The 14,554-nt window shown below is 48.0% G+C and overlaps 1 protein-coding gene across 2 annotated transcripts; it reads left to right on the plus strand.

Annotated features, from left to right (window-relative positions):
• Positions 1-4,433: 4,433 nt before the first annotated feature.
• Positions 4,434-14,522, plus strand: TRIM14 (tripartite motif containing 14). 2 transcript variants are annotated; one of them, XM_032675927.1, is made up of 6 exons: positions 4,434-4,517; positions 9,257-9,352; positions 10,210-10,443; positions 10,980-11,142; positions 12,113-12,205; positions 13,905-14,522. In XM_032675927.1, exons 1-6 carry the CDS (start codon positions 4,476-4,478, stop codon positions 14,438-14,440), a joined length of 1,164 nt encoding a protein of 387 aa, XP_032531818.1. In that variant the 5' UTR covers positions 4,434-4,475; the 3' UTR covers positions 14,441-14,522. The 2 variants fall into 2 exon arrangements, with proteins under 2 accessions (XP_032531818.1, XP_032531815.1); XM_032675924.1 differs by lacking the exon at positions 4,434-4,517 and adding an exon at positions 4,930-5,112.
• The last annotated feature ends 32 nt before the right edge of the window (positions 14,523-14,554 follow it).

Here is a 14,554-nt window from a genome sequence, read left to right on the forward strand (position 1 = left end):
GACTGAAAGGCGTTCTGACCCCACCAGCCCAACCCACCCTTCTTCCCTAGCTGGCTTTCACAATGAGATGGTGCTGAACCAGGAAAACGTTAAAACTTCCTGTTTTCTTCTTGATTTAACTCTTACTCCTCTCCACTGCCTGTGCTGGAGGATGATTCTTCTGGGCAAAAACAGCCTGAGACATACTCTGAAGCATTTAAACTCTGTTTTGAGAGTTTAGAATTGTTCCCTCCAGAAAGATGAATGTGGAATGCAAAGAGCAGGGTGTCTCTTGCTCTTCAGACCTCACAGAGACACAGTGCAGCAGCATTTTCCCCCAGTGGTAGACAATAAAGTACTGGGGCAAAAGTACATCTTATTTTAGTGCATTATAGCAGCTCCTGATCATCCAGTAGTGTTCACACAAGCATTATTTAGCTTTATTGCAACTCTGTCCTCCATACCAAACAATTTAAAACACTAAAAAGCACAGATAATCTAGCTCAGTAAGTTCATTTGTAATGGAAAATGTCCTAGGTACTAATAACCTGCAAATTTTAACCCTGCAAGTCGTGGGCCCTGATAATGTCCTTACAGACAAACTGACAATGTTGATAGAGTAGAACGCCTGAACTGCCAGACACTGAGTGCTGTCATTAGATGTACAAAGTCCAAGTGGCAGCTGGTTACTAGTGCCATTCCTCAGGGACTGATGTTGAGCCCAATGCACCCTAATGTTCCTATCAACAACCAGTGCAATAGCATGGAATACGCCCTCAGCAAATTTGGTATGATTACAAAGAAGGAGGGGGCAGGGCAGGGGTTGAGGACAGATCGAGTGGCAGGCAGGGTCACTCTTCTGATCACTCACTGTGATGTGCTGCAGAAATGCAACAGCATGAACTTCACAGAGATCAAGACAGGCCTCTGGGCTTATCCAACCCGTGCAGTAACTCTGCAACAATTAGGGCTGGGCACCAACAGGCTGGGGAATAACTTTGCCAGAAGAGGAACCAGAGTCCTGGTCTGATTATCTTCCATCAGTGTTGTGTGGTTTTGTGGTGGCAAAGACCAGCCACATGTTGAGGAATATATTTAGTGCAGGTAACTTGGTGTGCAGCTGCAGTGGGATCTGAAGGTTGAGCTCTGGGTGGGAGCCCGAGGCAAGAGGCCAGGAACTGGCGCTGACCCTTTACACAACAAAGGGCGCAGGGACCTGTGGCCCAGCCACTGTGAGAGACCACAGGAGATGATAACTCAGCAGGAAGAGCCCAGACTTTGGTGCACATAGACTATGACTGTATAAAAGCCTGGTAATCATTTGTTCTGGAACCCTCCTCAGACAACCAGCTCAAGCTGTAGCTGTTATTTTGTTGCTGCACAATGACTACATTACTTAAAGCAACCCGAGGTCTGGGAGGGTGCTATGGGAAACCTGGGGTCAGTCTGGGTCAGCCAAGGGCTCACTGGAGCCACCCGCTGTGAAGGGGCTTCGGTCCCAGCAGTGACAGTCTCTTGTGGTGGGCGTGTGACTGCCAGAGTGCTCCTGAATGGTCAGAAAGGGAAGTTTCCCTAACAGTTTGGTAACCCAGATGGAACCCCAGGCCACCACCTTTGAAGCCTCCCTTCCCCAAACACTTGGGTGAGTTCACCTGGGATCGCTGGTGCTGAAAAGAGCCAAAGGGTGAATGTTAACATTCCCTGAGCAGATTCTGTATAAATCATAAGGGTGGATTTGTGTCTCCCTGTTAGTGCAGCATTTTGCACAGATATGGTGAAACTACTGGCGGGGGGTTGAGTACGGATGCACAGCCTGACCAGTGTAAGGACCAGATAGGGGAGATATAGAGTCCCTTGTAAGATGCAAGGTGCTGATGAAAGCTCAAGTCTCTTGTATGACACAGGGGATTTGGAACCCCTCTTACCATTAGAAATGATGGAAAATTAACCCGGCATGAAAAAGGAGATGCCTTTGGGTGAGGTTGTGCAAAACTGGGAGAAACTGAACTGTAAATACTTGCACCTTGAAATAGCTGTTGGGACCTGGGGATAAGGACTGGCTTTACCCATGACCTGGGGATAAGGACTGGCTCTAAGGGCTGGGGCATGAAGCTGGGCCAGGCAGTGATTCTGAACACACTGGGCCATTCCCATGGGTCGCCCCAGCCTGCATCAGGCACTGTTGCTGCTCACCACCACCCCTCCCCACTCTGCTCCCTGCCCTTTTGGTCTGCATCCAGCACTGGAGTCCAGAGGGCTCCTGTGAAAGGAGCAGCCACAACTGGCCTTGGTGAGGTTCCACAGGACTGGGCTGGTACCCAGCCTCAGCCAACATCCAGCAGCTGACTTAGAATTGCTGCAAACCGGGGGCTGTGTGAGGGGAATGAAGTGTGGCAAAGGCCCACAGCAGGTGCAGACATGATGTAATTCCTGCCCAGTGCACCATCAGCAGCAGCTGAACGTGGGTCAGTAGGTTATAAAGAGACAGGCAAGTGCCATTCCAGAGTCAGGAGCTGGGCTCAGACTCCTGAATTCAGAGTGGCAGAGAATTCAGAGTGCCGTGGGTCACCCAGTGTGGTGACATAACCCATCGCAGAGGAGCCATCAGGAGCCCTGAGGACAGCTCTGACAGCACCCCACGAGCTCTCACCAGCCCACGGCCACGTGGGGGAGGGGGTGTCAGTCTGCACCGGGCTGTGTCCATATCCACAGCAGGTCTTCAAGGTGAACAGCCCATCTCCTATGATTTCTTTGTGAGGCAATTGGTACACAGACATGTACATGTGAACATGTCTCTGGAGAACGCACAAGACACCATATGAAGTAGTTCACTCTCTGTTCCTATTATGTGCATTAGCCCAGCCCGGTCTGATGTACAAGTACGTGATACACAACCTGGGCATGAAGTGTTAATCAAGATGTTCTCACAAAAATCCAAATATGAACCTAAATGGGAGGGAGCATATACTGCCTTACTGTGTTCTTATTCTGCTGTTAAATTTGGGTTAGGGAAACTGAATCCACCAGTTTCATATCAAGCATGTAGTGAATGATTAACCAATTTGTCAATAACTGACTTTCGACAATCTTTCGTGATGTTGTCTTGATAACAATTTCTGCCCTATGACAATCTTGTTAGCCTTAATTCTGTTATTTGTAGTAATTCTGTATGTAAGGGCAGTGGAAAAATGTTGTGAAATTTTTATTTTTCCCTTCTAACATATTAGCAAGTGTGGTCAATCAAAACAAAGGGTGGACTTCTGAGGAATGCATTCAGTGCAGGGAGCTCGGTGTGCAGCTGCAGGTTGAGCTCTGAGTTGGAGCCCCAGGCAAGAGTCCAGGAACTGGCACTGACCCTTTGCACAACAAATGGCACAGGGACCTGTGGTGCCAGCAAGGTGACCAGACACTCAGACACAGCAGGAGCCGAGGACTCAGCAGGAAGGTCCCAGACTGTTGCACGCTCAGACTGTGAGGGTATAAACCCCCAGATATTTGTTCAGGGTCCCTCCTCCAAGACATCTGCTCAAGCTCTTACTGTGTTACTGCACCAGGAATAAGTCGCTTTAGGGATCCAGAGATCTGAGGCTCTGCAATGGGAAATCCAGGATTGATCCTGTAAGGAAACCTTGTCTGACTGTGTGAGAGTGGTGTGTGTAGGGAGTCACCCACTGTGAAGGGACTTTGGTCCCAGCAGTGACAGTCTCTGGTGGTGAGAGTGTGACTGCCAGAGTGCTCCTGAATGGTCAGACAGGAAAATTTACTTAACACACACTCCCCCAGTCAAGACTCACGTTGAGTCCATTAAGCAAACCCTCCTGCAGAAGGCACCAAGACAGCAATGGAGCTGAAGCTTAAAATTTCCAAAAAGATATGGAAGGAACTGGACTTTGTTCAGCCTCCATTGGAGAACTCAGTGCTGTCTACAGCTCCCTTATGGGAGTAGATTGGGAATACGAGGCTGAAGGTCTCCTTGGAAAGGCACAGTGAAACTACATGTCATAATGAGAAAAATGTTGATTGATATTATGAAAGGTTTGCTCTGTGAGGATGGTCAAACACCAGAACAGGGTCCCAAATAGGCTGCGAAATTCTCATCTTTACTCATTTTTCTTTTTTGTGTGTATGTGGGATGAGACTGAACGATCTCCAGATATCCCCAACGATTCTTCTGTAACTCTAGTATGGGGGCCTTATGAAGCACTTTTTGAGAAAATCCCTGACTTTCTTACAAAGCACTTTCTGAATCCTTGATTATATCAGCAGCTCTTTCACAAGCAAGGGGTTCTGCCTGCTTTCAGGAGGACTGCCTTGCTTCTCAATGCTCCACATTCTCATGTATTGATACATATATATTAATGCGCCAAATATTTCACCAAAATGCTTATTTTTAAAATCTCTTCCTATTTTTTCACACCACTTTTTTTTCTGTGTGCGCGTCAATATCCTCTACTGCTTTTATTCCCAGAAAGAAGAAAGCAGATTGAAAAACCCGTATGCATTTGGTTGAACGCGTCTCAGAGTTTTGGCCAACGAAAGTAAGTATGCAAACTCTGTAAGAGCGTGAGCACTTCGGTTCGATTTCTATAAATGAGACATTACGGAGCACACAATTGTAATTGAGAAATAGAAAGGGGGGGGGAGGAAGCCCTGGTGACTATTTGTTTTCCATTTTTGCTCGGCTGTAACACCGACTCCCATCCCCCCTGGAAACCCCGCAGAACAGTCGCCTTTCCAACGCGGGCACCGGACGGAGGCAGGTCCCGCGGCACCGCCTCTGCCTCTCCCACGGGCAGGTCCTGCGGGCACTGACTGCTCGGCACCCGCGGCGGGGAGGGACGCGGGCCGGCCCCCTTCGGAGGGCGAGAGGCGCGGCGGGACAGCGGCGGCCGCTCCGCACCCTCCACCCTCCCGCCGCTCCCCCGGGCCCCGCACCCGCCCGCGGCCGCGATGGCGCAGGGGGGCCCGTGGGCCGCGGCCCCGGGGGCGCGGGTGTGCGGTGCCCACGCGGGGCGGCCGCTGGAGCTGTTCTGCGAGGACTGCGGGCGCTGCGTGTGCGCCCTGTGCCCGGCGCTGGGCGCGCACCGCGGGCACCGAGCCTGCCTCCTGCCCCAGGCCGTCCGCCGCACGCAGGTGAGGGCAGGGCTGCAGCGGGGGCGTTTGCAGCGAGGAGGGTGGCGGAGGGCAGGGTTGCAGCGGGCAGGTTTGAGGAGGGCAGGTTTGCGGAGGGCAGGGTTGCAGCGGGCAGGTTTGAGGAGGGCAGGGTTGCGGAGGGCAGGGTTGCAGCGGGCAGGTTTGCGGAGGGCAGGGTTGCAGCGAGGAGGGTTGCGGAGGGCAGGGTTGCAGCGCGGGCAGCGCCTACGGGGTGGGTGGACAGGGTTATCAGCCGGCAGCGGGAGCAGGGACCTTCCCGATTTGGTTGTAATGTCGTGCCGTTTTCCCCTTCGTTTCTGGTGCTTGTGCAGCTGGGATTTCTTTTGCCAGGGTTGAGGTGGTGGCAACTTGTGAGTATCAGCGCAGTGCAACAGCAGTAGGCCAAGTATCTTCAGCTTTTAGCCTTACTTTGCTTGCCTTATGAACAGCTTGTGGAGCTCAGGGTTTGTTGTCACATCGTTTTTGTAGGCTGTGCTGGCTAGCATAACAAAGTTTCTGTGCTTCCCTTACTTCGACAAGTGCTTTGTAAATCCCTTATGGACAGGGGTCAGGCTGCTGCCACTGGAGCACGGGAGGGAAAGAGTTAACCAGTTGCACCCAAGCACCCACATAACAGGTGTATAAATCAAGGAACGAGGAAGTGAGATTGACTGTTAGGTCACATGCAGCACTATTTTATCCTCTGACTTCGGCTTCGTGTCTGAGCATTTTCTTTGCAGACCTTGTGTGTGGAATCCATGGAACTTGGGTGCCCTGGGGAACTTGTTTTTATTGCTAGCCTGGAAGCACCTTTGACAGAAACATAGATGCCACAGGGGAAGGGGAAAGGCCATTTCTGTTTATCATTTCCCCCCACCACTGTAGCTTGCTAGACCACAGTGACTACCCACGCACAGTACCTGTTCTCTGATAATCCTGGGGGATGGGGAGCAGGGGTGGTTGTGGGTTAACCAGGAGGCAGCTAAGCACAACACAGCTGCCTGCTTACTCCCCTCCCTTGCCCACTGGGAGCAAGAGAGACAGGGGAAGAGGAAATGAAGGCTAAAACCAAGAAAATTCATGACATAAAAATAGTTAAATATGTGAAGGAGAAGTGGAGGAAAAGAGAAACGGAACAGAAGAAAAGAGATGCAAAGGTGGTCGCTCACCACCTCCTGTGTGTAGACCAATACCTAGACACTTCCCTACCAAAAGATGGATAACCCACCTAACCACCCCTCCCTTCCAGTTTTATTTCTGAGCATGTCACTATATGGCATGGAACATCTCTTTGGTTAGTACGGGTCATCTGCCTGCTTGCATCCCCTCGCAGCCTTTTGTGCACTCACAGTATAGTCACATCTGAAACACAGTGCCACACGAGCTCCTGTGAGGAAAACTGACAGTCAGACTGGCGGTTCTTCCCTAAGCTTTTTTTCTCCACCCCATTGTAGCAGTCCATCGAATATCCCCAGGAGGCTTTTCAGGCTTGCCCAATACTTCTTGCTTGTGCTTTGTTTCACTCTGGAGAGCCTACCAGGGGGCTTGCTGAGGCCTGCATGCTGTGATGCTAAGCTTGGGAGGCTTAAAAAGTTGTAACACAGAGGTTTGAGGTACGTGCGTGCTTTTTTTTTGCCCTTTTTTGTTTGTTTGTTTTGTCTGTAATTTCAGAGAACTCCTTCCATCTCCTTCTGTGGTATTTTGGAGCAATGTTACTAAGAGGTTTCCTACAGAAAACAGTAGGAAAAAACAGCTCCTGCAGAACTTCCTGCTTGGAAGTTCGTACAGATTTGAGCAGATACATAGGTCATGCTAAACTCCTCTGACGTTTTACTGCACTTAATGTTAGAGAGCATTACAAGGGTAGAGGGCAGTGCACTAAGCTGCAAGTAAACAGCAGCACAGGGGTAAAACCATTGAAGATGTCTGAGCAATGCAGAGCTCTCTTCCTGCCTGCTGGTGTGCTTTCATCCAAAGTATCCCTTTTGAAGCTGGGAACTCACTACAGTGTTTGCATTCCCTTCATGACACCGGGGCAGCGTGTGGATGCAGGTGTTGTGCTGTGGCAACCTGATTTAAGCCAGGGTAAAGTGTACGAAGCTACAAGTTGTGCTGGTTCCCTGAGCGTCTGATGGACACAGGGGAGCACGTGCTGTTGATAAAGAGTTACCTCTGTGCCAAATTAGGAATTGAGCAGAGTAGAAACTTGTGTTCCCGTGGAAACACCCTGCCCCTAGGAAGAATCTGCTGACATCTACTGGCTTAGGGCTCCAGAGATTTCAGGCAAAAACTATCAGTAGTTGTAGCCTAAGAGATGGTATTTTGGCTGGTGATTTTGTTTGCTGGGAGCAGTTACTCTGTACAGCCCTTGTGATACAACATCAGCCAGGCAGCCCTTCTTCCACAGAGAATGTTCCACCGTGCTTTTAGCAAATCCTAGCTGTGAGTGCTAAGAAGAGATGAGAACTATTGTGTGAGGTCCATCAGCTGCTTCATCCCTGGATCTAAGGCTGTATAAAATCATCTGGAAGGACTCTCCCCGTCCTCCTGAGCGCAGGATACAGGATCAGCATTCTTTGCACTTGGTGTGAGTCCTGTGAGCCTGACTGGAGCTAGGAGTCTCATCTCGGAAATCCTTGCTTTTACAGTGTTTTCACTTGAATGACTTAAGGCATCCAGGCAATCCCTAAAGGAATGGTTTTGGAGTTGAATCCTTAGGGTGAATGACATGGGTTGCCTGGCAGTGTGTCAATTGCTAAAAAGCAGCTCTTTCGTTTACCTCTGTAAAGAAAGTAATGCTTAACCAGAAATGCTTGGGGTTGGCATAAGTATTTGCATATGGTCACTTTTGTGAGGGAGTGAGTGCCCTGTGTTTTAACTGCAGAGAAGGAAGATTGGGTTTTGCTCTGTGGTCTTTGTCAGTCTTTGATGAAGGGAATGAGGTCTAGGCTGCAAAATAAACTAAAGCAGGCGGATACTGAGTAGAACTCCTGAATCTTCAAGCAATGCAGAATTCTTCTGGTTCTTCAGAAACAAGACTGAAAAACTGTGGCTGGAATGGATAGCATAACTGAAGTGTCTTGCTCTATACAAGAACATTTATCTGCTTGCCAAGGGCCTTCTAGATGCAGAGTTTCTGACTTTTGCTGGGAGCCCATCTTCTTCTGACTCTGTCGTAATCAAAAGACAAACTGCATGTGTTTTCTAAGGAGGCACATGTCAGAAATGCAACATTTTGACCATGAAGCAACACTTCATGAAGCTCAGTTTGTCAACCCTTCAGAGTTTAAATGCTATGCTGCCCTGGAGATGTTGCAGTGAGCTGGTACATGGGCAGGCAGATGCTCTTGTGTGGGTCCCAGCTGTGGAACAGGACACTGATAACAGGTACAGCTGGAGCTACATTTTCTGGTATTTACTGAGAGGCTCTGTTTTAACACTAGTGCACTGAGAGCATGGGGCAGCATTGCCTGGATCTTTTATGGTACTGATGACAAAAATGAATCAGCAGGTGCACCAAGACTGCAGCCTGCTGGACAGAGGACAGCCAATTTCAGAGAGCTGTGAGTGAGAAACTGTGGAGCTGGATGTAGCAGAACATGAACAATGTGCTGGGCACACCACAAGTATCACAGATGGTGTGATCACCAGCCAAGTGATAATATTTGCTGTTATAGGCATTCAGACTACAGCATCACTGAAGTGATAGTGGGGTATATCTCACTGGTCTTTTTGGGAAGCATCTGAACTTTCACTGGAGTTTGACTGTAGATGGAGCCTTCCACTCATCCACTGAATAAAAGTACTTGGTTAGCTGCCCTTCAGCTGCTAAGTGCATTAGCATGTAGTCTTGAAATGCACAGCACCATAGATTTAAAGATGAAAATGTATTTTTCACCATCGGTTTCCCTGTTCCTTAGGAAGGTGGTACTAATTTGGAGACCTCTCCAAATTTTACCTGTATAACCACCAGGTGAAATGTTGAAATCCTTATGGTTCATCACTGTACTGGCCCCAGTAAGCCTCATAAACTCAGTATTTTGGTGATATACTCCCCTATATGGAAAACAAGCTGGATACTGATTTCTGATTTTTACAGATCTTGTTGTGAAGCAGTGTTTTATTTTGTTTCATTGCTGTATAGGAACTCATGGCATTGTGCTTGAAGGATCTAGAAGAGAGAAAAGAGCAAGAAGCTGGTAACAGAAGGAGCGTAGAGCAGGCTGTGAATGATGTGAAGGTAAAGTGTGGTTTCCTTTCCCACTGAATGGTCATATTCCAAGGAGAGACATTTTGTTTTCTCTGTAGCTATCCAAAGACCCAGACACCTACTGCTTCTCAGGGAAAGAGTGTTTTCCCTGTGTGCATCACAATATATTACACTATCAAAAGGAGAGAAGAGGGAAAGAGTCTCCAAAGACCTGGTCCTCATTCCCTGATCAGCTGAACATCTCTGGAAGAACAATGTTGAAATTTTTGTGCAGAGGAACAGCAGATAGCCTGAGCTGCCTATGTTATTCTAGCTTTACTGATTTATGTTACATTGCACTGAGCTGCATTATTGAGAGTTTGAGTAAACACAAGAAGAGCTCTATTGATTCTGTCTTAAGAATGGGAATTATGTGCTAAACTGCACCTCGTTTATAGAGCATGAAATGGCTTTTGCCCTAAGAAGCATCTCTAAGCAGCTCTATCACAGAAGTATCAGTAAGAGCTGGAGGGAGCTCTAGAGGTTTGATGTCACTTTGTTTTGGAGGCTTTCTCTTTTTAGCAGCTCCTTGTCTCTAGCTTGCTTTGAAGGAGGTCAGAGTCTGAAGGACCAGGTCTGCCTCTTGTTGCACTTAGTACCTGACCCTGTAAATTCCAGCTGAAAACAGCACTCTCTGCATAAATAGGCATCTTAGAATCTTCCCTCAAGCTTTTCCATCCAGACATCAGCAGGTAAATCCTGTCTGCCCTCCCTTAAGGGGTAGACACATGCTAACGAAGAGATGCAGAAAAATCAGTAACTGAACCAAAAGGCAATATCTGAGAGAAATATCTGAAATGTTTACGGTCTGGTGAGTGTGGGGAGACACTCTTCTGCTTCATCTATAGGCACATGCCAATGTGATCAAACGGCAGCTGTCAGAAAAAGTGACCGAGCTCCAGTTACTTCTTCAGGAAGAAGAGAGTCTGGCAAAAAACTTCATTGATGAAAAGACTCAGCAAGCCCTAGGAGCACATGCTCAGCAGTTGGAGTCCTGTCAAGAACAGCTTGCGGCCCTAGAGACCTTCTCGTGTCGGATCAGACAAATACAACAGGACAGTGATCCTATTCAGTTGCTGGAGGTGGTATTGTATGGTCTCGTTCTGCCTCTTGCCCTCATAGTCCTTGATAAACTGCTCTAGCGATCTCTTCTGTAGATCTTTCTGTGTGTAAGCAGCACCTTTCTAACTGCTTTTTAATTTTCTTTGATTTTTGTTAGGTGTTCCTGCTATGGCATTGATTTCAGATCTGTACGAAATCCATGTTAACTTTAAGCATATATGGAATAGAGAGATGTGTCTCTTGATCTTGAAGACAAATGCTGTATCAGGTCTTTCCTTGTCCAGTGTCATATGAAGATCTGAGGAAAGGCAGCCCTATTGGGAGCTGTTTTAAACCATGACTGCTGGGCTGGCCCCTGGCTCCAGTGGCAGGAGAAGTAATGGGCAGGCTAATGAGCTAATAGGCAGTCTGAACACAACAAAGCTTGCCTGTTATGGCCCATAGGTTTACCTAGTGATGGAGCTGTCCTTGCTCTGCCTTGGGGGGGAGCTGGGAGGGAAGAGTCCTTTCATGTCACTGTCTCTGCTAATTGGAGAATTTGGCTTTCTGCCCTCAGAGGTACATAGACATCGAGAAGGAAATGAAGGAATCTAGGCACCTGAGAGAACAGTGGCATCCAATACCTCTCTCATTTGAACACATACTTAACCATTATAAGCACTTCTTCAGAGTTCTTCAGTCCATTCTACAGAAACCGCTAGAAGCCCGGCTTAAAGAAGGTATCTGGGAGAGTGCTCTGAATTTTGCTTTCATCTGCTCTCTTTGTAAATAAAGTGTGGTTTGCAAGTAAGAACAGGACTTTTACCAAATCAGCTGGAGAAAACAGCAATGCTTCAGTCAGTCTTTTGTTTGTCTGATGCTTTTTTCCTCCAGTTCTGTGCAGTTATTTCAATACAGTTTACTTCTCTGCAGACCGTCATACCTGCACAATATATCTATTCTGTCCTTTCAGTTACTGTTGGGTCTGAGTGCTCTGGTACTGAACATTGGCTACCTGTAAAATTTGAAAGCTTTTTCTGATTGATGTACCCAGTGATCTTTCTGCCTCAGTCAGAAAAAGTTCTGTGCTTTTTGGTACTCTAAAGGTGAGCTAACATGTTCTATTTAGAATTACTTTTGTCTTTGAGCTAGTATTTCATCCTTAAGTGACCTTTGTCATGATTAAGGCAGGAGTTTCCTAATGGGACACAGAACCACAAAGCCACATAACCATGGGAAAACCCTGCTGCTCATTGAGTGAGCAACACTGGCCATCACATTTCACCCAGCTACCTTTTAATAATCCCTTTTGTGAGAATTACCAAGAACAAAATAGCAGGGTGCTGGGGCAAATGGTCAGAGCAGATCTGAAAGGCCACTGCAGATTGTGTGTAGGATTGCTAGACAGCATTGTGGAGGTGCTCTGTAGTTAGCATCTGCAGCTGTCTTCAGCTGCCTGACTGCTCTCGTCTGATAGGGGCTGCTTTTTAAGGAATCAGATGTGATTACTTGGTGCTGTGCTCAGTTGTGTAGTTCATTGGCAACACAGGAGTCCAGCATCTCTGTGCTATCCAAAGAGCATAAGATTGAAAGCCTACAGAGTGAGTAGCCCTTCCCCAGAAAAAGTAACAGAGTTTGTCCATGAAGTTGGAAAATGGAAGTTGAAGAACTAGCAGACTCCCTGAACTGTCCCTTTTCATCTCTGTCCAGATGTTTTCAGTAGCCTTAACGTCACTGCAAAGAAGGAACCTGGAACAGTGTTGAAAACCATGACTCCTGTGGATCGGTTGCTTTTCTTAAAACGTAAGTATGATGACAGAATCCTCAGATCTCAAGTTGGAAGGAACCCACAAAGATCATTGAGGTCCTGGCCTTGCACAGACAACCCCAGGAATCACATCAGGTGCCTGAGATTGTTGTCCAAATGCTTCTTGAACTTTGTCAGCCTTGGGGCTATGATGAGTTCCTGGGGAGCCTGTTCCAGTGCCCAACCACCCTCTGGGTGAAGAACCTTTTCCTAAACCTAAACCTCACCTGGCACAGCTTCATACCACTCCTTTGGGTCCTGGCACTGGTCTCCAGAAAGGAGATCAGTGCCTACCTCTCTGTTCCCCTCACGAGGAAGCTGTAGACTGCAGTGAGGTCTCCCCTCAGTCTCCTCTCCGAGCTGAACAAGCTGAGTGACTGTAGCCGCTCTGTGTACGACTTCCCTTCATCCCATCACTGTGAGTGACCCAGACCAGAAAGCTATGGAGGCATCAGTGTTGGTGCCCTGCCGTGATTCCCTTGGCATGCCTTTTCCAGCCCCATTGTCTCTGGAACTGTAGGTTCCATGGCTCTCTGAAGCCTAACCTTAACCCTAACGGCAGGTTGGTGCCGTGGCTGAGATCCCCATCACCTTGGTGGCCCAGATCAGAAAGGTGTGGAGGCAGCAATGTTGGTACACTGCCATGATATGCTTGGCATAAATTTTCCAGCCCCAGCATCCTCGGAGCATGTAGGCTCTGTAACTCGCTGAACTCTATCCCTAAGAGAATCTTGGTGCTACAGCTGATGTCCCCATCACAAGGGGTGGCCTGGATTTGAAAAGTGTGGAGTCAGCAATGTTGTTACCCTGCCTTATTTAGACTGGAACGCCCTTTCCAGACCCAGTGTCCTTGGACCTGTAGGCTTCCTGATTCTCTGAGCCATAACCCTGTAAAGAAGTGTTGGTGCTGTGCCTGAGGTCCCCATCACTGTGAATAGCCGAGATTACATAGGCATGGAGGCAGCAATATTGGTGCCCTGCTGTGATCCCTCTGGCATGCCTTTTCCAGCCCCAGTGCCCCTGGGACAGTGGGATTTCTGGCTCTGCCTCTGTCCTAAGACACTGCTGGCTGTGGGCTTCTTTACAGGCGTTTTTTAACTCGGACTTCTTCCAAGGGTCATGATAAATGTAGTATAAGTATGATTATGGCTGTGGCAATGGATTTGTCATATACAGGATGGAAGAAGTCCTGTCAGAGATGGACTAGTGAAGAAAATGGAAACAGTTCAAATGTTATAGAAACCGAAGTTTTTAAGGTGGTTTAAACAGGTTTTAAAATGGCTTTTTACCTTTTTGCAGAGTCACTGTCTCCCTCTTCCCGACACCCCCTGTGAAGCTATTGTCTCCCATACAGAGTGTCCTGGGAAGGTGTCCTGCGGTGTTTCTCATTGGTCCTTTGTTAACCCCTTCCTATTGGCTGTTGACCCTTTACCTGATGGTTTTTTCTATGTGACCCTGAACTTGTGATTGGTCCCCTTTTGACCCTCCTGAAAGCCTTATAAACCCCTACCCCACAATAAACTTCCTCTTTCGTCCGTCCCTCCCTGGTGGTCTGTGTGCTCCTTGCGGGGTCGCAGGGCCACGTGCTGGGGGGCAGGGGGGAAGAGCATTCACCTCACAGGTAATGGGCTAGCAGCCTAAGGCCTGGAGGTCTCCCCCATCCCACTAATCCGTCATATATGGCTTTGGCTGCAGATGCAAGATCACCAACCTGGGAATACGACAGCGTTCACCCAAGACTGAAATTGTCTGATGACCGTCTTGAAGTGAGCTGCAGCTGGAGGAGGATATTTTACCCCTGTGGTCCCCAGAGATTCGATAAATTATGGCAAGTGCTAAGCAAAGACGCATTCCTCTCTGGGAGCCATTACTGGGAAGTTGACCTTCTTCATGCTGGAGCCGGCTGGTGGATTGGCGCAGCCTACCCTTCCATTGGCAGGAAAGGAGACTCTGAAACCTGCCGGCTGGGCTGGAATAGAGCATCTTGGTGCCTTAAGAAGTTTGAATTGGAATATTGGGCATTTCACAAGGGGGAGAGAATCCCTGTCTTGGTAGAGGATGATCCTGACCGCATTGGCATTTTTCTGGATTATGAAGCAGGAATCCTTTCATTCTACAATGTTAGTGATGGAATGGCTCATTTGCACACCTTCCACTGCAAGTTCACGGAACCAGTATATCCAGCCTTGAGACTCTGGGAAGGGTCCATTAGAATATGCAAATTACCATAAGGAATGAAGCAAAAAAAAAAAAAAGCCTACTATTTTATGCTTTCTCTGTGAAAACCACTTTAGTATGAATTAATCTCTGTATGAATGTTGTAACTATGATGCTTTTAGAAGGTA

Source organism: Chiroxiphia lanceolata, chromosome Z (assembly GCF_009829145.1).
Source record: "Chiroxiphia lanceolata isolate bChiLan1 chromosome Z, bChiLan1.pri, whole genome shotgun sequence".
Classification (NCBI taxonomy): domain Eukaryota; kingdom Metazoa; phylum Chordata; class Aves; order Passeriformes; family Pipridae; genus Chiroxiphia; species Chiroxiphia lanceolata.

What these genes read in the sequence shown, in the direction of transcription:
- TRIM14 (XM_032675924.1), top strand. Translation starts at nt 4,930, where the DNA reads ATGGCGCAGGGGGGCCCGTGGGCCGCGGCCCCGGGGGCGCGGGTGTGC. An exon ending in ATCCTATTCAGTTGCTGGAG is followed by an intron (nt 10,444 to 10,979) that starts GTGGTATTGTAT and finishes TTCTGCCCTCAG; the next exon opens with AGGTACATAGACATCGAGAA. An exon ending in AGAAGCCCGGCTTAAAGAAG is followed by an intron (nt 11,143 to 12,112) that starts GTATCTGGGAGA and finishes ATCTCTGTCCAG; the next exon opens with ATGTTTTCAGTAGCCTTAAC.